Below are 21,817 nucleotides of genomic sequence, written 5' to 3' on the forward strand. Positions count from 1 at the left end.
CATTGTTAAATAATTAATTTGTTGAGTTTCTGAAATCCCAGCAGTGTCACCTACAGTATAGTTTCAGAAAGTCTACATTATCATCAGCTTGCCTGTATATTCATTAAAAAGTTTTTTTATTTTTTGTTTTGTTTTCTGTTCCCTCTCAGTGTGGGAGACAGATTTATGGAGGTGATATAGCCGTGTTTGCCTCCCGTGCGGGTCACGGCACCTGCTGGCACCCTCAGTGCTTCCAGTGTGCCACCTGCAGCGAGCTGCTAGTCGACCTTATCTACTTTTACCAGGATGGCCATATCTACTGCGGGCGTCACCATGCCGAGCGCATCAAACCACGCTGTCAGGCATGTGACGAGGTCAGTCGTATATTCCATACCCCCTTTATACACCCTCACCAAATGTGTTTTATCAAGTGTCCTGAAATGACTCTAAGTGCAGAAAACCCTTTTTTTTCCCCTTCTTCTGTTTTTGCAATTAGATCATTCTGGCAGATGAGTGCACAGAGGCTGAGGGTCGCCACTGGCACATGAGGCACTTCTGCTGCTTTGAGTGCGAGACGGCGCTTGGTGGTCAGCGCTACATCATGAGAGAGAGCCGGCCCTACTGCTGTACCTGCTACGAGTCTCTGTACGCCGAGTACTGCGACACCTGCGGAGAGCACATCGGTAAATACACACATGATGAGCTCAGCTGCAAAGCCATGTCATTTTACCACAATAGATTAAGCCGAAAAGAAAATACAATCCCCAGTAATGGAGATAGCCAACCTATTTCCTGGAGGGCCACCACCATAGAGAGGTTATTTCCCCACACACATGGCTATAATATTTACAGTCTGCCCGATGATGAACCGGTTCAGCTGTCTCGGATTAGAGCTGTAATTAAACTCTGTAATGTGGTGGTGCTTAAGGAATAGAGATAACCCCTAACTCCCCACTGTATACAAGATATCAATATGATCGTATAATCCAGTACGATAACCTAAAAAGACCCAATTACACCACGGATGTTGCAGTATAGCCGTGTAGCAGCTGCCTAGATCAGATTTACATGTGCTGTGAATATTTTATTGGATACTTTCTTATTTTAAATTAAACATGTATCGTGTTTTGAACTGTTGAATGCTAAAAGTACACTCCGTGGACGATTGCTAGCAAAACAATGTCAAGCTGTTATTAGGGTTAAATATATAATACAGTTGTTTCGTAACCATATTGGCTAACAATTACGTTGTTAAAATTTATTTTTTGCAGGTATTGATCAGGGCCAGATGACATACGAGGGGCAGCACTGGCACGCATCCGAGGCATGTTTCTGCTGCGCTCGCTGTCAGTTGCCCTTGCTGGGCAGACCCTTCCTTCCCCGCAGGGGGCTCATCTATTGTTCCCGACCCTGTTCTCTAGGGGAAGACCCCGATAACTCGGACTCCTGTGACTCCGCTCTGCATTGCAAAATGACCTCACACAAACTCGTACACCAGCAGCGTGAAGAGCGTAGTTCATCTCTGCAGCCACCAGAGGGCAGCAATCTCACCACTGCGCCTGCAAAACTTTCTACTGCAACCACATCAACACCTTTATCAGAAAGCAGAGGTATGAAGTATAACCAGTAATGGTTTATTAGTGATGACGAGTAGCATCAGATCTAAGCTTTGATCCGTAAAAATGCCGTTGTGATTAGTATCTTTTGTATGCAGGCGAGTTGTGGAAAGTTCAAGTGTTTTTATTTCGTCATTGTTCTGTATTGTTTGTTAGGTGTGAACACTTCACCTTTCCACTTACAAAATGGCCGCACTTCACCTCCACCTTACGGACAAACCCGGTCTCAAAGCTCACATTCCACTAGTGTGGCAAACGGTTGGGGGTCATTCCCAAACGAAGATAAATCCAACACGGATGAACATTCAGGGCTGGAGTACACGGTGGAGCTGAACGGATACGCTGAATTCGGGCCTTTTCCTCCCAGCTGTACCTCCAGAGGAACCTCGACAGCAAAGGACACTGGTAGAATGGAGGGCAGCTCAGGTAAGTTTACCTCCTTTCTTGTACACAAAAGCATTACTAAAAATCAGCCAATAATTTAAAACGTATACATTCATACCGTCTGATCTTCCACTTCATTATTCTATTCCCTCTACTGGGTTCTGTATTTTCTATATAGGAAATCTTCCTCAGCCCAACTGTACACCTGAGATCGACTCCCTAGAAGATGCAGACTTTTTCCCACCACCTCCACCCCCTGTGTTTATCGGCCCAGATGATTTTCCGATCCTGCCCCCACCCGATGAGCCCCATCCCTCTCCGCCCCCACCCCAATTTGGGCGAAGCAGCACAGCCAGGGTCAGCTTTAGGGAGCCAATCAGCTCCAGCTATTCAATGGAGGAGGAGGAGGAGGAGGAAGTGGAAGTGGGGGTTGAACTGGACAAGAAAGAGAAAGATGAGCAGGAGGAAGTGGAAGCTGAAGCTCATGGAGGCTCAGGACACAAACTGCTTTCTCGAGCTGGAATGCCACCTCAGATGGACCTTTTGGGTAATAAAGATTTGTAAAAAGTAATATTTTATTTACAGCCTGTCTCAATTTGTCTAGTGTCTAACAGCTGTTTTCTCCCCCTCTTCCTAGATGGCTTGTACCACCGCAGTTTTCAAAAAGGGTACAGAAGCCCACCTGGCCGAAGTCGCTTGGCCTCGGACTCCCCCCTACACTTTGGAACGGAGAAACACTTTCGTCGCTCAAGACGCGACAGACCTCGTCTAGATTCTCTGGAGTGGAGAGGAGGAGAGAGAGAGCACACTGCACGCCCACCCTCCATCACATCTCCCGGAGATGGAAATTCCCGTTTGACTCTACACTCCACCCACTACAGACACGAGGACTCCTGCTCGACCTGCTCATCCTCCTCTGACTCTGAAGAAGAGGGCTTCTTCCTTGGCCAGCGAATTCCTGTTCCTCCTCAGCTGACAGGGGAGAAAGAGAGGGAGGCAGAGACAGAGGGAAAAAGCAAAAGAGGGAGCCTGAGGAGGAGGAGAACACAAAGTCTCAGTGCGAAAGACAAAGACAAGGACAAAAACTGCATATTGTCTTGAGAAAAATAACAATTCAGATTCTTGCTTTTGTTGAGGAAGTGAACTTAAACGTTTCGGGCATTTTGTTGGAGGGAAGCAGCATCGAGTCCGGTCTGTGGTCAAAGTTTAAAGTAGATTTTCCTGATCTTTTCTGCTCAAACACGTCTGCTTTAAAAACTAGTAACAGAGATTCAAGTGCATTCCTCCCCAAGATGTTTCCACAATGATGAAAGCACACAAGTGTATAGAATGTCATTGGAAGGGGTAGAATAAAATATTCCTTACATTGAAACTAAGAGACCCAAACCTGTTCCACCATGACAATTCCCCTGTACACAAAGTCAGAGCTCCATTAAGGTATGGGTTGAAAGATGTAATTGAATTTACATGGGTTGTAAAAAGAGCTTTGGCCTCAAGACTTTTTGAACACCTTTGGAATAAATTGGAACACTAACTGCATCCCAGGCCTCCTCACCCTACATCAGTACAAATCACCCCAGAACATCTACTGGAACATGAGTGCAGGGTATTATAACAGCAAATAGGACTGGATTTTTCAAAAAACACGTTCAAATTGTATGGTCAGGTGTCTCCAAACTTTTGTCCATATAGTGTTTGATACGATCCAGATGAAAACTAATGCCTAATTGATAAAACGTAATATTCGTATAGAAATTATTGAACAGAAAGTGTAAATTGCATCACTTCCTCTGTTGTCATGAATTGTTTGTTAATGCTAAATGAACAGGAGCAGTTAAAAGAAAAGCATCGAGGTCCAAATTTCTGAGACCACTGAATTTTTTTATCTTTTTTATTCTTTTGCATTTTTCTCTGATTTAATAAAAATAAGTGTATGGAAAACTACCCATTAATCAAATACATCTCACTGTCTCACAAATACAAGTCACAGTCAAATGTTTTTTTTATTGGAAGTGGTGAGTCTGAAAGTAAATCTGACCCTTTGTACAGAAATATATAGTAACCAGGAAATTCAAGAATTATTTTATAATGATGAAAAAAATGCTTTCTATTTATATTCCATATTTAAATTGGATAAAAAAAAATCCTTCTCAGATTTTCAGAATGGTCTCAAACATTTGTTAACCCCACCCTATATATCAGTTCTCTTTACTCCAGTGTAACATCAGACTGTCAGTTTAGTTTTCTGTAAAATCTTGTTTGCCACACTGATGCCTACTGCACACATTCGGGTTATGTTCATGTTTGCCAGCAGATTTGTTTAGGGATGTACAGTATTAGTAACATTTTTTTAACCTTCTAGAATATGTTGTCTGCCAGAACGGGTTTGTTTAGACAGGAAAATCATAGCATAGCATTACACACTGTTAGAACCAGACTCTGTTGTTCAAGAGTCTAGAAAATGCTGTGATCGACATGAGGGCCTGTAATAATCAAAATAAGGTATTTAGAATACAGAAAATCTTTTACTGAAGCACTTTTTTTAAACACCGATATGTATGTTAATTATTATTATTATTATTTTTAGAACTGATGAATATTTGGTGTTGCATTTATGGCCACATACTTTGAAATACTTTAAGGCAAGCAAATGTTTCCCACACCCTGAACCTAGTGTGTGTTCGTCTGGGTAAAAGATCACACTAATCCCAGCACACTGTCAACAGATGAGCTCATTGTAGGAGGAAGTCTTTCAGGTGAAATGGCTTCTTTTCTAAGACAAATAAAAAAGATTGCGATCTCAAGCACATAGTTTTCTAATTGAAAGCAAATGCTTAAGGATGCATGGAGAGAGAAAGCCACCAGTCTTGAAGAATGTTCTGGAAACATACCGTGTGGCATGTGGGATGAATGGGTTTTGCTTTGAGTTTAAGAACTGATCGTTGATGACATGAACGTAAACATGGAAATGATACCTCTTGCTTGTATTTGGTTCCAGTCAAAACTTGACAGTATTCATAAGGTGCTTTTTAGAGACAATAAACCCTGTGACTTTTCAGCTGCACAAAAGCGCTCAGTAGTTAAAACCTCTCTTCATTCTGAACAATGATGCACAACAGAAATGCATATACTTTCCAAACCTTGTTTATCCGTTTGAACGATATGATGGAGCATTGAAAGACACTGTAAACTACAATTGACTTGTTCTATACGAGCTGATGACGGTGCCGCTTTTGTGCTCCTGTGAAAATAGCTTTAGATGGGGTTTTTTTTTATGCTTTTTTTTTTTATCAGAGAATACAAGTTTATTTCAAGTAACCCTTTTTTTCCATAGGTAAAAATAAACCACTTGAACATTCATTATGTTTGTGTGTGATTTTTTTTTTTATTAAACTAAAGCCAGTCAAGTGTTTTGCTTCATTTAGCTGAAGCTTGGTTTTGTGTTTCACAGACTGATACTCAGTAAAATGTGAAATTAGTGATGACATTATGTACAGGTGCAAATGCCGCATATAGTCATTTTCGGAAGTGACATATTTTAGCCCGCAATGTATTCCATGTCATCAAAGACATTAGAAGGAAGTAATCAAGTCTGAGGTGAGATCATGAGACAGTAGTGATGTGAAGTTATTCGTTTAAGTAAATCATTTTATTTGACTCACCTCACCAATAAGAGTCTCCTCTTTTGGCTTTCAAATATTAGTCATTTATTTATAACGCCAACATGTAGCTCTAAAAACTCTCTTATGTACTTGGAACGCACCACATATTTATGTTCTACAGTCTACTTAAGCACTGTCTGAGTCTTATAGTAATATGTTTAACAAATACATCAATTTAAAAAAAAGATTGCAGCTATTAAAATCCTATTTTGTACCGTTTTAATAATAGGGCTTAAACTGTAATCGAAAGCGGAAACTCCAGATGTTTAATTGGATTAGAGATATATGTAAAATCCAGTTACACCATTAACAGTCCATTGTGCAATCTAATACAACACTTTCTGTTACAATTTTCATGAGAATTCCTGTAAATTCCATTTACAGCCACAGTGCAGTGCTATTTCCAGTAAATCCCTGCTCCCCCTGTGCTTTACAAATGTCTAACTGAGAACTTCTGACTAATCACTCATAACGCTTCTGTACACCACCATCACTACTTTATTCTACCTGGGAAAGGAAAAGTTCATCCTCATTAGTTACTAATTAAAGGTCTGTAAATCTCAGGATGTAAATTATGGTTTTGGTTCAAGGACACACAATGCTGTGTACACATTCATCTCACCAATAGGTGGAGGTATGTCTTGTGACTACCAGAAGCACAGGGATTTTCCCAGTTGAGATCATTTGAGAGTATACAGTGTGTATTTTATATATGTGTCATTAGTACTACTAGTATTAGTAATACTCATTTGTATGCGACTGAACAGTTGAGGGTTAGGGGCCTTATTCAAAGTCAAGTCAAGTTTATTTAGCGCTTTTCACAACAGACATTGTCTGAAATCAGCTTTAACAGTTAAGGCGAACGATGTGTATTTATCCCTAATGAGCAGCCATGGCAACTGTGGCAAGGAAAAACTCCCTTGAATGTCATGAGGAAGAAACCTTGAGAAAAGGGAAAACCTCAAAAGGGAAACCCCTCCTCATTTGGGTGATATCAAGAGTGTGATTATAGTCTTTAAACAATACAGAACACTAGAGAGTGAGAACTAACATGAGCACTGGAAGCACTGGAAGATTATAAATGATGTTCTTTCTACAGTCTTTTACAGTCATTTGTGGTTATAAAACTAGGAGCTACTGAGTAACTCATAAAATAGCTCAACATTTGCAATCATCACAGATCCAACACCAGCTTCTCCATGCCAGAGCCTTTAAACACTCAAGAAGGTATTCAAAGGCCCAGCAGTGGCATCCTGTGGTGCTCAGATTTGAACTCACAACCTTCCAATTAGAACTACAGTATCCTAACCACTGACAGAGGCTTTTACTAATTTCTTGTCTCATGTATATATATATATATATATATATATATATATATATATATATATATATATATATATATATATATATATATATATATATATATATAAAACAGCACATTGAAATTCTTTCTTGTTAGGAAACTGAGATCAAAGAGCATGGTCAGGCATGATACAGTGCCTCTAGAGCAAAGAGGGTTGGGGCCTTGCTCAAGGGCCCAAAAATAGCAGTGGGGCTTGACCCCATTAGATTCCGACCAGTAACCACTCTTAACCACTAATCGATCACTTCCCACTTCCCTGAGAGTGCAGACTTTTCCCTGCTTTAAAAAAATTCACATATGGACAGCAATAAAGTGTGTATATTTAATAATAAATTTTAAAGTTAATTTGTGTTTAGCATATTCATTAGTTGTTTTTTTATTTCATTTTGTTTGTTTAATTTGTTGATGTATTCACCTGCTTGCTTGCTTTTCATTATTTGTTCATTTACTTACTTATGTATTTTATTTATTATTCAGTGTTTGTGTATAAATTTACAGATTTGCATATTTGTTTACTTGTTTGCCTGCTTGTTTATATGTTTATTTGATTGCTGAATTTGCTTGCTTTTTTGTTGTCTCAGTTGCCGTTATCTCTACATGAACGCTATTTGTTTTATGTAGTTATTTGTAATTATTTCATTGACATTGACATTTAGTGACTCGCTTGTTTGTTTATTCTGATAAATGTACTTATTTGTTTGCTAATTTTGTTTGTCAGTTTTGCTTATGTATTTGGTTGCTTGTTTGTAATGATTAGTTAGTTTGTGTGTCTAGTGACTGGGCTTGATTGTTTTTTTATTCGTTTATACATTTACTTATTTATATGTAGTTAGTTAATTAGTTATGTTTGTTAATTTGAGAGGATTTTTCAATGACCGCGAATGACCTTTTTCAATGAGGAGATTTCATATATTGAGAAAGTTGACAGGCTGGTCATGTGACCCGTAATACTTCCTGATGTGGGCGGGGGCTTGTGATTGGACACATCCTGCATGGGGCGGGGAAATCTTAGGACTACAAAGGCAAGACAGGTTTGACTAGTTTTGCTTTCTTGCCAGAGCAAGTATACACACATGCTTGTATGCACGCACCTAAAAAACACAAAGCTTTTGGTTGGTGTTCAATTGTAGTTTTACTTCTAATTTATTTTGTTAGGTTTTTTTAATAGTAAAAGTGTGCATTTAGGAGAGACATTCCTGTACCTGAAGCCTGTCAGCTGCACACATACAGGTGAGTTTGTATACAGGTGTGTATGAATGCAATGTATTTTGTCCAGTCATGCATTTAAACAAACTAGATTATCAGAATTCTGTCTGTATTCATCAGATCATTACAAATGTAAACTTATAAACTACATTGTTTACTGTTATGTCCAATAATGTGTGTCCATCTGTTAGTGGGTGCATGGCATCTTTTTACATTAGCATTTATTCCGGATCATGTAGAGACAAGTTTTTTTCATTCCAGAGATATCTGCTTTGAATTTACTCGACTTTACTTCAACTGAAATCACATTACAACATGATGGATCTTATTTTCTGTTTAGTAGAAAGGAGGACGAAGGCTGGGGAGAAGATGGTGGAGAGGGGGATGGGGGCATCTGCAAGGAAGATTAGATAAGATAGCAATGTAGAAAGACCGTTGCGAGCGATACGACAGTTTACAGATGGTGAGAGTGGGAGTCAGAAAGCTGGATTTGCCCTTTGTCCTCAGGTGCACCTTTGGCTTAATTGTTCAAGGAAGAGCAAACATGTGGCCCACGTGTCCAGCCCTAGTGATATGTAGTAGTAGAAGAAGAAGCCTCGCAGCTGTGCAGAGAAACAAGGTTGGGATTTTACTAAACCCACGCGCACTAGGCTCTCAGTTCAGCTGCCAGAGCTCTGTAACTCTGGATCATGTTCCTTCTTTCTAAAACCCACGCTGCATTCCTTCATGTATTGTAAGTCTAACATAAGAGTACAGCCAGTACATCAGTGCTGTGGGTTGATTAAACAGTGAGCGTTGCACTGTAGATGTTATCGTAATGTGCTGTTAGCCGAGTTCATGTTTCTGTTCTGTAGCAAGATCAAGTGTTGACATTTAACATGACCGGCCTTGCTTGATTTCCCCATTCCATTGTTATCCACAGAAATGGATGTGTGTATTGCATGATACATGATGTAAGAGTTTCCCTGTGTGCCTCCAGCTAAATCTTTGTGTCTAGCTGAATCTGGATCTCTTTTTGTGTTCTTAGCTGAATCTCTCTCTCTCTTTTTGTGTGTCTGTAACTGAATCTGTGTCTGTAGTTCAAACCCTCTGTGTGTCTGTAGGTAAATCTGTGTGTCTGTAGGTGAATCTGTGTCTAGTTGAATCTGTCTGTGTGTCTGTAGGTGAATCTGTGTGTATGAGTTTCACATAATCTATAATGTTTGTGTGAAACGTGTTGCCATAGCACTGCATTTAATTCTTCCTTTCTATGACAGAAGCTCATTTTCATTACAAAGAAAGAGAAATGGAGATCAAAGGTTCAATTTAGTTCTTGTTGAAAATGGCATGTATATCCTCATCCATTACATGAGTTTGTTCATGTAGTCTTCAGTAGACCAGTAGTCTTCATCTGTTCAGTTTAGGTGATCCTGTGCCCACTGTAGCATCAAATTCCTGTTCAAGGATTATGAGTGGAACTTGATATTGTTCACTGCTGTAGTATTTCACTTGCCATAAGGGTTTTTCTGTCTATTTTCTGATCACCACGGTTGTATATATCGACTCGAAACTCTGATAATACACTCATGACCTCTACCATCAAGAATTCATTTCTGCCTGCAGAACTTCCTCTTACTTCCTCCTTTTTTTTTCCATATGAATTTCTGTGTAAACGCTAGAGACTGTTGTCTCTGTTGTCTTGACTGAGTGTGAAATTCACTGGAGTTTCTAAGGAACTCCTAACCACTATACAGTCTATTATATCATGCTGTGAAATGGTTCTTCATACAAAAGAGCGGAAAAAGCTTTGAGGAAAAAGCAATCTGACCTTATCTTAAAGCGTACTTCATTCCAGTTTGTTGTACCATGTTTTCTTCCCAACTGCAGGAAACAACCAATAAAAATCATTCTATTTTTGTAAGATTTATCATGGTTTGCTTGAATTCGTGCAGTGTGAAACCAGACGAGACCAAATATAAAATAATGTGAATGATTTGGATTAGAGGCGGTATAAATTCTATAAAGTCTCGCACCTCCGTTTTTTTTTATTTAATTTTAATGATTTTTTTTGTTTGTTTTTGTAGATCTAAATTTCCCCATCACTACAGCCTGCAGGCCTTGTTTGCCTGCATTTATGCAAACCGGTGGCCAAAGAAAGGGGGAGCCGTTTGCTGAAAAACCTACCAGCATGTCTGTAGACGCTCTTCGGCAGTCTCCGCGGCGTTTACCGAGACCGGCTGAAACTGCAGACTCTTCTCCGGGGCAGCGCAAGCCGAGTGCTGTGGAGCGTCTGGAGGCCGACAAGGCAAAGTACGTTAAGAGCCAGCAAGTGGCGCTCAACAAGCAGCTGCCAATCATCCGAAAACCATTAATGCCATCCAGCAACAGCGGGCAGCTTCGACCAGGTCCACCACAACCAATGCGCAAAGTGGCTGCTCGCACCACATCTAAACCAGAATCCTCGCTTTTTAACCTAGACCACCTGAACAGCCTGATTAATGGAGTCTGTGATGCATTTTCACCATCGTATAGTTTGCAAACGGAAAAGCATGGAGAAAGTGCGGCGAGAAGTGCATCTCGGCTTCCCTCCCCGAATTTGAAGGCAGTTGTAGACGAACCAGATTTGACAAAAGACTTTTCAACACCAAAAAAGAAAATATTAGGAAATGACCTTGCAATGAACATGTCTTCTCCTTATACAGTAACAGTACGGCGTGTTGATGTTAGGCCTCAGTTAGCGATACCACAAATGAGAAAGCCGTGCCGAGCACAGCTTCCTGGGCAGCGAGTCCACTCGCAGCTTCTGCAGCTGCTCAAGCCGTACACTCAGACTTCCCCTCCACCACAGCCTCTTCAGCCGATCAAAAGACGACTTGATATAATGAACATTCCCAATCCTGTAAAATCATCCATGAGCCCATTACAGGCTTCAGCATTCTCTCCTAAAACTTCAACCCCTGCCATACCGTCCCCTGATGAATCTCCCAAAGAACAAAATGAAAAAGAGTTTTTCACCTCAGCCCAAGAACCCATCCTACCTCCATCTCCTGCAGTCACCAACAATTCCTCACTCAGTTCCAGGAAACGGTCACTAACACGTTCCAAATCGGATGTGAGCGATCGTTTTTCTCGTGCCGGTGCCGAAGTTGAGCGTTTCTTTAACTACTGTGGCCTTGAACCTTCAGACTTTGAAGAGCTGACTCCAGGTTCGGATATTGCGTCCATCTCACGCCTGCGTAGCGCTAGCACTCCTGCGTCGAAGTGCACAGCTGAAGGGGAGGAGGATGAAGAAGAGGAAGACGCAGCCAAAGATGAGAAGCCTAGCTATAATATTTCAGTCATAGAGAAAAATGCACGGGTGATCAAGTGGCTGTACGGAATGCGACAAGCCAAGGACAGCACAAAAGTGGCGAACATTTAGATTGGACAACCATGCTGACCAGTGGTTGCAGTAAAATTGTAATATTTTGCAATATTTAGTGAAATCACATTTCAAAAGCTCCAGTCTGCATGACCTCTGTAAATTAGCCAAAAAAAGTTAATAATATGGACCATCAAAATACAATCAATCGTAATGAGGATTAACTGGTGCCTCATTGAAAGCAGGGACTGTATTTTGTTTCAGCTAGCTGTAGCTAACTTTTGCCAAGATCACTGTTTGCACCTATCATGTTCCTTGTCACTTTTATTAGGTTTCTTAGGATCAGGATACATGCCATGTCTGCTGCTGTGGAAGTGATTGGATATTAAACCTATTCAATTATTGTATTATGTTTGTGTATTTTTATTAAACAATGAGAAATGTTGCTTCTTATAATTTTTATTTTGTATTCAAGTGTTAACATCTTAATCATCTGTGGCTTGGATTAATGTGCCTGGTTCTGCTCATACATATTTGCCCTCTTGTCTGATCGGTTTTGCAACAGTTTTGTCAAGTAGATCTTTGTATAGAGATGCACCGATTTTTCCATGTTGACTGATGGATTATCATGACTAAAATAAATAAAATTAGATGAATATTGGTTGAATTCTTGCATTATTTGCTGTGACTGAAATGATTGCTTAAAACTTTTCTCTTTTTTTTTAAATGGTCTGGAAAAAGGTGGTAATTCAACATGATTCATTATTTTTCTCGTTTCCTGTGATCATGAACAGGAAAAGCGGAATAGTTGGGGGTGCATTCTATGCTTCTAGAACAGTTTAAAGCTTTTGTTAACTGCATCTATTAAATAGCAAGGAAACACACCTTCTCCTTCTGTATTTTCTTTCAATCAACCCTGCCAGTATTGTCCTTAATTCATCATTGAGTATGTACAAGAGAGAAGCATAAAATATATAAGTCTTTCAGGTGGTTAATTAAGACTGCATGACTTGTTTCAATCATGAGAGGAAATATTATTTTTATTATTATATTTTCTGGCTTTTGTAGGCCTACCACTATGGTGGATCAGGGTTTTTGTTGCTGGGCAGTTACAGGGATTAGGAGGTATGAACAGGTGAGATTGTTCTTAAATTTCACTCTTCCCAAGAGTTGAACTGCAGAAAAACACCCATGAGTGAGGCTCGAAGTTGTAAAGTGAAATTGTTAATAGAAAAAATATATATATTTTTAAAGTTTATAGTTCAGGATATAAAAAGTGCCAATAATATGACCTTGGCGGAAGAAATACAGGATAAGCTGCAGTCATGGAAAAAGGCGATCTCGTCCTTTGCCGGGTCTGAACCAGATGAGAAATGTAGAAACGACAAGTCTTTTGTAAGTGCCTTATGGTCTCTACTTGTTTGTACTTTTTGTTTTTACTCATTGGCAAAGGGGTATTGGATTAGAATTGCAATCAGAGGCATAAACTGGTAATCCAGTTTAACTTCAACAAACCTGTTTTAATCTGTTGCACTGTAGTAGATCCTTTTCTCATTAAAATTTTAAAAGTCTTAGATATGCTTTGTCGTATCTTTTTTGTATCCAATTCTGGCATCAATAGTATGCTAAAATATCTTTGTCGTTTAAAGCAAAAACTCATGACCGGTTCAATTCTTTTAACGGTATAGTATCTAGACAATTTTATATGCTCTGCTCTTTCTTGTTTGTTTTCACTGGGTTTTTCTGTTTCCTCTGTCTGAATCCATGCAAGTAGCTGAAATTAGCTACACTATAGTAATGTGTAAGCTTGTGTTAATATTTAGGAATGTAAGTTTGCTAGTATGGACCAACATTGCCTCTTTGTTTAAATATTTATAATTCTGTACAAGTAAAACTTACTAGTTATTTAACTAACTCATTGTGTCTAAACTGCGATGTTGACGTCATGATGGATACACATTTATTTTATAAATATATGCTACATTATATTTACTAGTTTACTATTTGTAAAAAAAAATTTACCTTTTTTTCTTATTTTCCTTGCCTACTAACCTCAAGAAGGTTAAGTATTTATGCATAATTGTTTTGTGCAAAGGGGTATGTACCCCAATGTTTGCATTCCAGCCCAAGTTAACTTCTTGGGTTAATATTATTAGTTGCAAAACCTGGAAAAGACTCATGTATGTAGAAATGCAACCCAATATCATGTCTTTTAGTGCATCACAAAATCTGATTCATCATCACAATCATTAGTAAACTGTAACAAGGTGATGAAAATGTATTTTAGGTTTTGTTTAATGATAAATACATGGAGAAGAATCGTTTAGCATTTTGTTTGGTTATTGGAATAATATAGTGTTTGCTAGTATACCTTGTCAGTAATATACTTGGAATGCAAATATCCTCCTGTGATGAACTGTCACAACCTGAAGGTTTCTGAATGTGTGTTAATATACAGTGTTTTTTTTTGTTTTTTAGAAACCTGTAGGGATTCCTCTTGCCACAAAGATATGTTATGCAGTTGGAGGAATTCCATATCAGGCAACAAATATTGCCCTGGGCATCTCTTTCCAGATATTTCTGCTGGATGTAGTGCAAGTAAGAACAGTAACTCTATTAAGCATGCTTTTATGATCAAATCACATAGCCATCCTACATTCACTTAAGAAATTTCCTCTCTAATGACAAAGCTAAATAATAAATGTTATTTATGTTCTATCTGATGTTCTGTTGCCATACAATATCTTTCAGATCAGTGAGTCCCTGGAAACTACTGTAACAGTTTACCATTTATTATTTATGAACAACTGCTAAAAGCATTTATTCTGCATGATAAAGTCAAATACTGGTGTGGAATATGCATGGAATGTATGTGGAATATATGTTTGAGAATTAAAAATCAAGTTTTTCATGTAAATCTTGATGTCTTTTTTGTCTGAGCCGTACACTTTAGTGGAAAGAAGACATTTTCATGGACATTTTGGAGGGGCAAAACAATATTAGCTAGGTGGTCATAATGTTACGGCTAAAATTTCAATTTTTCATGAACCATCAAGTTTTAAGTTTGTAATAGACAAAGGTATCCAAGAATTTAGGGACAATATTCACTGTTTATTCTTCATTCTTTTTATCTGTGTTTTGTGTAGATGGAGCCATTCTTTGTCTCAATGATTTTGTTCATCACTCGGGTATGGGATGCTGTAACTGACCCTCTAGTTGGTTACCTGGTGAGCAGGAGTGGGGGGACCCCAGTAGGCAAGCTCGTCCCTTGGTGAGTGAAAGAATAGATCAAGGTGTTTCAATTGGTTATTGATAAGAAAATGCATTTATGGAAAAATACATTTAGACTTTTCATTCAGAGGAATAAATGTCCATGCTAGTTTTGTATTAGTATAATCTGGGCTGAATTCGTGCTATGTCTCTTGTCTGTTTTAGGTCAGTTTTGTCAATGCCACTGGCCATTCTGTCTTATGTCTTTCTCTGGTTTATCCCACACTCTGCAGACAACTCATCAATTGGTGTACCCTGGTATCTCATCATCAGTTGTCTCTTCCAGACTCTAATGAGTGTATGTCATTTGTTACATCAATTTATCATCAGTTTAATCCCTAATATCTTGAATGAAAGTAAAACAGAATAAATAAAAGATTTGCTTTTGTAAATATTGATTCACTGTTAAAATCATTTTTTTTTTTACCCTTGTTCCTGACAACAGAAACCTCCCCAGTCTTGTAAAATAGTTGTGTGGTTTTCCTCCAATGTATGACATACTTGGATAATATGGCCATAAAATAAGGAGGAATGGCTTTTTGCCCCATAGAGCATGAGGATTGCGAGTAATAATTAAATCAACGCTCCAAAGCGCTCACACTGGAGACTCCTTGCAAAAGAATCTTCACTTTGTTCTTCTGGAGAAACCTGTTAGCATTGTGAGAAGGATTTTCTTTTTAAAAGGCAGGATTTTTTCCTGGATAAAGAGCGATGAGGTTTCTTGGTATCTTGATAAATTGCATTCATTTTTGAAAATTACCTTTAAGAGACAAAATTTTTGTGAGTCTGGGTGTGTTGGAGGAATTTGGTTGATCATATGACACCAAGATTTTCCTATAGCAGGATGTTTGGTTTATGTTTAGCATCCTGACCACTGATTGCTCTAATAATCAAATCCCATTGTCTCTACAGTGCTATCATGTCCCATATATGTCACTTAATATGTTCCTGGGAGGAAGCGAGAGAGACAGAGATTCAGCCACAGCTTTCAGTAAGAGTCTACTACATCATGTGGTGCTGGTCTGGGTTTGAGTTTGGGATTACACAATTGCAGATAACAAATGGAATAAAACAGTTAATAGAGAAATGATTTTCCAAAGTGTATCGGCTTGCATCTCACTCTCCCCCTCTCTCTGTCTTTTTCTCACAGGAATGAATGCGGAGGTGTTGTCAATGCTGCTGGCTGCTGTGATGCAGGGGCAGGTGTTGAGAGTGTACAATGCAGAAAGAGAGAACTACTGCATGGACACGGACAATAAGCTCACATACAGCACCCCGTCTCCCTCTATTGCTTCTCTACAGAACACAGTATAACACACACTCCGATCATAAGGCATTAACATTTTTATATAACTAGAAAATGTTTGTCACATATCACATGGTACTGTTAAACTTGCTGCATCTTTCAGAGGCCAGCTGTTGCTATATAAAATGTTCCATTGTTAAATATCACTCATCAGATACGGTATCATTTGGATAGTGGTTTAATTTCCACACCGTTCACTTCGTGTCGCTCCAGATGCTCTTGTCTAATCATTAGTGTAAGTGTCTTTTTTCCTGCTGGTTGATGTGCTTCCACTCGCAACAACATTAATGCAATTACAATCAAGTGCGGTCCATACACACTTAATAGAAAATTATATGATGTAAATCTACGTCCAAGGCCTTGTCCTTTTTGTATGCAAATCAAAAATGTTTGCTGCAAATAAGAAGACAAGATACAGAAACTATTTGGGTTGAAGTGTATGGCCTTCTTCCATTCCCACTACACAATATGTGCTCATTCGAAAAACCTAAAGGGTTCTTTTTAAAATCTCACTTGTTAAAACGGTTTTCCGTTTCAGCAAGATTTCAAATAGAGCCCTTAATGGAGAACCTTAATTTTTTTTAACAATTCTTTGGCAATGTTGGTTAACCTTTTCTTGCCTGTTACAACACTTACACTTGAGATTCCTCCCACAAGAGGGAAATAATAATCTCACAACAAGGACTACTGTCAGAGTGTCTGCTTACAGAAAAAACCAAACTGAGCATTCAGAAGAGCTTCTGTGTAATAGATTACAACTCATCTTTTTAATGCAAATCATTTATTAACTGTGATTCATTAGCAGTCAGCACTGCTGAATTTAGTTGTTAAACTCAACTCTGCAGAGGCATTATGATTTCTGAAAATCCCCAGCAAATTTGATGTGCTTAGAAGTTACCATCATGTCTGTGCTGTGTATCAATCACCACCCATATAACACGTTTTTTATCATTGGAGCTACGCCAGTCCACACATGGACAAATTATGGATAACAGTAGATGGACTACAAAGTAATTGCAGATATACTGTATGGCTACGTCTGTGTAGGGTATTTAACCTTCTAATAAATTCACAGCTCACTGTATAGTGTGTGTATACTGTATGTGTATTTCTTATCAGCAAACTGCCTTCATGACTTCAGCTCTGATCCTGGGTGCTCTCTTCTTTCTCTGCTGTATGGTGCTTTTTCTGGGAGTGAGAGAACAAAGTGGTGAGTGTGCTATTCACCACAATGAGATAGTTCATGTAACTCGTTTTAACAGTGGCTCGCAGGTATTTCTCTCATGTGGTTACATAAACCAACCAGACCAGCTCCTTAAACTTCCTGCAGTAAGTGCGTGAGTTTACATTCAAAGCGCATTCTTCTTTTGTTCATTTAGTGCCCGCAGGCGTTCAGAAAGTGAGGCCCTCATCATCATACCTCGCTGATCTAAAGAAGCTGATTGGCCACGTCCCGTATCGGCACCTGGTGCTCGGCTTCTTGTTCACCTCTCTTGCTTTCCAGGTTAGATTTTTTTTTTGCACAAACAGATCAAGGGTATTAGGCTCATGAATGGAATTTTGGAATCTTTTCATAAAAAAGAACTAAGAGTGAATTTTCTATTAATACTTCCAGTAAAAACATTCTTTCACATAACAAGTAACTCATATAAGAACTTCTATATTATCATTTTATATATTCTATAATCATCATTAAATATCTTTTTTGTAACTGTGACCTTTCAGATGGCTTTAGGAAACTTTGCTTTGTTCTGCATCCATGTAGCAGGATTGGGAGCTCAGTTCCAATATCTCATGTTGGCTATACTGGTGAGTGTCTGAACATCTCAATTGACTAGTGCACGCCTTACCCTAATGTAATCTCTTTAACCAGTTATACACAATGCCTACTCGATTCCTTACAGATTGGCCTTTGGTCAATATTTACCACGTATAAAAGTGCACTGTTAATACCGAATACAGCCTGTTTGTTACTATAAACAGACTTTTAGTTGCATAACTGGAATAAGGACTACCACAGAACTACCACTAAACAGGTATTGTTTTTTTGACGGATATATTGTAGGGTGTGTTGCACTGAAAGGAATGAATCGTGCACAAAAGCATCACTGGGATTTTTTTAAACACTTCAGTGTTACTTCAGTGTTCAGTGTTTTCCCTTTCTGACAGGGTTTCAAGCACAACACATTTGTTATGGAGCTGAGAATTAGTTAAGTAAGTAATAAGTAAACCTAAATGTGTAATGTGCTAGGAAAGAAGTTTTTAGAGTGAACAGCCCCTTATTGAGTTAAACGTGCAGATGTACATATTAGGAACATGTTTTTTTTGGTTTGGTGCCCATGTGCAACATCAAACATACCGTGTGGCAATGAAAATCTGTGCAGCATGACCAAACACATATAATACATTGGATAGACAAAAACAAAGTGATTGCTACAGCATTTATTATTGCACAGAGACACAAATTGACAAAGGCAACACAAGACCTGGTGTGAGTATGTGCAAACTGCAACGCAAAATATATTAAGGTGGTTCAGTAATAGATGCCATGGCCAGGGACGGACAAGTAACTGGATACATCCGGAAATAAACTGTGAGGGTGGCATGTAGTACGTGAGACGATGGACCTGTAAAGCCCTTACGATGACGTGAAGTCATTTTCTGTTTTTATCACAGAAATCCATACACCTGTTGGTAATGTCTTAATCGATATTATGAATAATTACATATTAATATTAATAATTTTCATATTGAATAGTGTACTATTGTATATCTGTAATTAAATTTAAAGTATATACAAATACGTTGAACGCGATATAAACCTTGATCTCATTTTATGCAAAATATTTTTGTACTGTTTAGGTTTCAGCTACAGTATCAGTGCCCTTGTGGCAGATTATTCTTTTGAGGTTGGGAAAGAAGAGAACTCTCTTTATTGGCCTACCTGTGAGTTCAAACCCCCTTTGGTTATGATGATGTGAAAGAGTTGTTCTTTGTTAATTGTAGTTCATCTAAGTGGTTAAGAGCAATGCTGCTGTTAACATTGTAATTATTATTTTTATTTTTAATTATGCATTTTTCTTTATTTATTGCACTGTTTCATATATACATTTTTGTTTGGCTTGAATTATGCCACAATTTTTATGTATTTTGGCAGCTCTTTATTCCTGTCATGATAGTCCTAGCATCTCTCTCAGAGAACTTCCCTGTCTACATGATCATGTGCATTCTGGTTGGCACCAGCGTAGCTACACTCTTCTTGTTACCATGGTATTTAAAGCTCAATCTTTCTACTCTTATTTGACTTTATTCATTTTTATTTGACCGGATTACTGAGCTACTAAACAGCAGCGTGTCACGTTCGTCATTTACCATCTCTATTCCTGGCCTTGCTAAATGGTTTGAAAGGATCTTGCCTTGACTTAATAAAAAATGTAGTTTGATTATTAATAAAATTATCCAGCTGGAGAGCTTGTATTTTGAAGCTGTTTTCAAAGCAGAACTGCGGTCAAATTAAATGTTACACATTTGGCCTTAACTTGTAAATAAAGTTTGAAGTATATCATGCAATTCAACAGGAAACTTTTTTATTATGTGATGATGCCATTATGAATATGAAACGTGTATGTTTTGCGAGGTCCATGCTGCCAGATGTGGTGGATGAGTTTTTGGTTGCGAACCCCTCCTGCAAGTTGATGGAGCCGTTGTTTTTCTCCTGCTACTGCTTTTGCAACAAGCTCGGAGGAGGTCTCTCTGCTGGCATCTCCACCATGACACTACAGTGAGGGCCCCCCCCCCCCCCCCCCCCACACACACACACGCAGACAGACTGCAGCAATGTAGCAGGCTCCTTTAAATGGACAGTTAGGCACTTTTTCCATTTGGGGTACCTCAGTTCTTTTAATTATTATAGCCTTTTAATTATTACAGCAAGGCAAATAAACTCCCTCCTATCCAATGGATAGCAAATTTGATTTCCCACAATTGTGTCTTTTTTTTTTTTGTCTTAAAATGACCAAATTATCCTTGTGAGGAATAAATGCATGAGTCGGTCTGTATAAATGCTACAGCAGTACATTTCACATTCTGATCCTTAAAGCTTGACAGGTTATAAAACAGGAGCATGCAGCCACAGTGGAGGAGTTGTCTTGGCGTTACGCCTGCTTTTGGCACCGATTCCAATCATGCTACTGCTGGTGGGCCTGGTGTTCTTCTATCTTTACCCCATTAATGAAATGCAGCAGCAAAGGGTTCAGCAAGACCAGGAACAAACAAGGTAAGATGGGCTAGGGTTATGCTCCAACGTCACACAGGGCTTGAATGTAAACACTTAAATACTTGTGCAGAGATACAGACTGCACAATGCTACACAAAAGTCTTTATAATGGATACAAAACAAATAAAAAAGCTTTGATACACGTAATGTAAAAAACAACAACAAAAAAAAAAACATGGTGTTTGGGTGCTCCAGAGACACACATCCTATTCGTGAGGAATCCAGTGCAGTTATAATGAAAGTAAACTGCATGTCATTTAGCTTGAATAAAATGTTCTGAGGGAGGGAATCGCACCAATGCTGCTTTTTCCAACCGTGGCACATTACAAAAACAATTGCGGTTACTATTAACAAATAAGCACAAATTCGACTGGACAAAACATCCAAACAATCCCATTTCTGAAAAAAATGAATTTTCTTAATATAATTGTACATATATGGGCGATGGTCATTAGAACATTTTGCATAAACATACACTCACTGTCTCAACAACTGCCCTTGAATAAGGAAAAGATAAAAAACAAAAATTATTCAGTATTTTTTTAAGCATATTTGTAATATCTAGGTGTGCCTCTATTTGAGCTGAAAAGCTAAGGTCTCAGTGTTTTCTATTCGTGTTTACGCAGAGTCCAACCACAGACCTTTCCAAATAAAGAAGTCGTCAAACTACAGCAAAAAACGTTCAAGAAGATCAGCTTTCAATTGAAGACTACTTCAATATCGCCTTCATCCACAGTGAAACATTCTTCTTCACAGCTGAGATGTTCTCTTTCAAATTCTTGGCAAAAGCATGGCACTGCACACATAAGCCCTCTCAGCCATAATGCTGGCCCAGACTGCACACTTCAGCCGCCATTTTATAAGCCAAAATGGAGGTCAGAATGCAGCTCGTCTGTATCTAAGATTAGTGTACATCAGTCTTTACTGAATGAGACTTGCTCTAAGAGAGCAGCTGTTACATGGGTGTAAACGCAACTGACTTGTTGACAGGAAAGTCTTTTTATGGGAATTCAGCGGCCATCTGTAAGCTGTGTGTTAGTGCTCTACGTATCAGGGTTGAATATGTATATGAATGCAACGGTTTAGTTAATACTAAAAAATGCACTATTTTAAAAATGCTTCATGCACTTACCAGCCACTTTATTAGGAACATCTTTGAAGCACCTGGTCATGCAGTCAACTATCCAAGCAGCCAATCCTGCAGAACCTCTGATGCTTTTCTAATCTTTCGCTGACCAGTTTGGGGGAGTGTGTACTTTTACTGTAGCTTCAGATTGCTGGTTTTCGCTGACACAACCCAATGGTATATTTTTCTCGTCCTGTTGTGCATTGGCACGACAACAAGCAATTGTCTCTCCAGTCGTGGATTTCTGTGCTTTCAGCTACTTCTTGTAATATCACAAGAAATATGGCAT

At 38.7% G+C, this 21,817-nt stretch overlaps 3 protein-coding genes across 4 annotated transcripts in view; all 3 read left to right on the plus strand.

Annotated features, from left to right (window-relative positions):
- Positions 1 to 5,339, plus strand: part of prickle3 (prickle homolog 3) — a 33,666-nt gene extending 28,327 nt beyond the window's left edge. For both annotated transcript variants that reach the window (XM_083553514.1, XM_083553515.1), the window contains 6 exons: positions 150 to 353; positions 476 to 662; positions 1,251 to 1,589; positions 1,752 to 2,021; positions 2,158 to 2,526; positions 2,617 to 5,339. In XM_083553514.1, coding sequence (XP_083409640.1) covers positions 150 to 353; positions 476 to 662; positions 1,251 to 1,589; positions 1,752 to 2,021; positions 2,158 to 2,526; positions 2,617 to 3,080 — 1,833 coding nt within the window. In that variant the 3' untranslated portion in view covers positions 3,081 to 5,339. The remainder of the gene's footprint in view (positions 1 to 149; positions 354 to 475; positions 663 to 1,250; positions 1,590 to 1,751; positions 2,022 to 2,157; positions 2,527 to 2,616) is intronic.
- Positions 5,340 to 8,028: 2,689 nt separating this feature from the next.
- Positions 8,029 to 12,217, plus strand: fam110a (family with sequence similarity 110 member A). The gene is made up of 2 exons (XM_083554797.1): positions 8,029 to 8,238; positions 10,274 to 12,217. Exon 2 carries the CDS (start codon positions 10,324 to 10,326, stop codon positions 11,608 to 11,610), a length of 1,287 nt encoding a protein of 428 aa, XP_083410923.1. The 5' UTR covers positions 8,029 to 8,238; positions 10,274 to 10,323; the 3' UTR covers positions 11,611 to 12,217.
- Positions 12,218 to 12,837: 620 nt separating this feature from the next.
- On the plus strand, positions 12,838 to 21,773 carry mfsd2al2 (major facilitator superfamily domain containing 2a-like 2; the record flags this gene model as incomplete). The annotated part of the gene is made up of 14 exons (XM_083555147.1): positions 12,838 to 12,945; positions 14,029 to 14,148; positions 14,697 to 14,821; positions 14,986 to 15,118; positions 15,733 to 15,811; positions 15,971 to 16,128; positions 17,246 to 17,336; positions 17,506 to 17,630; positions 17,852 to 17,935; positions 18,989 to 19,072; positions 19,284 to 19,396; positions 19,764 to 19,907; positions 20,226 to 20,402; positions 21,029 to 21,773. The coding sequence occupies 14 exons, from the start codon at positions 12,838 to 12,840 to the stop codon at positions 21,369 to 21,371; spliced, it is 1,884 nt and encodes a 627-aa protein (XP_083411273.1). The 3' UTR covers positions 21,372 to 21,773.
- Between the last annotated feature and the right edge of the window lie 44 nt (positions 21,774 to 21,817).

This window comes from Silurus aristotelis (genome assembly GCF_946808225.1).
Source record: "Silurus aristotelis genome assembly, chromosome: 11".
NCBI lineage: Eukaryota > Metazoa > Chordata > Actinopteri > Siluriformes > Siluridae > Silurus > Silurus aristotelis.

Excerpts from the sequence above, each read along its gene's own strand:
- fam110a (XM_083554797.1), top strand. The coding sequence starts at position 10,324 with ATGCAAACCGGTGGCCAAAGAAAGGGGGAGCCGTTTGCTGAAAAACCT.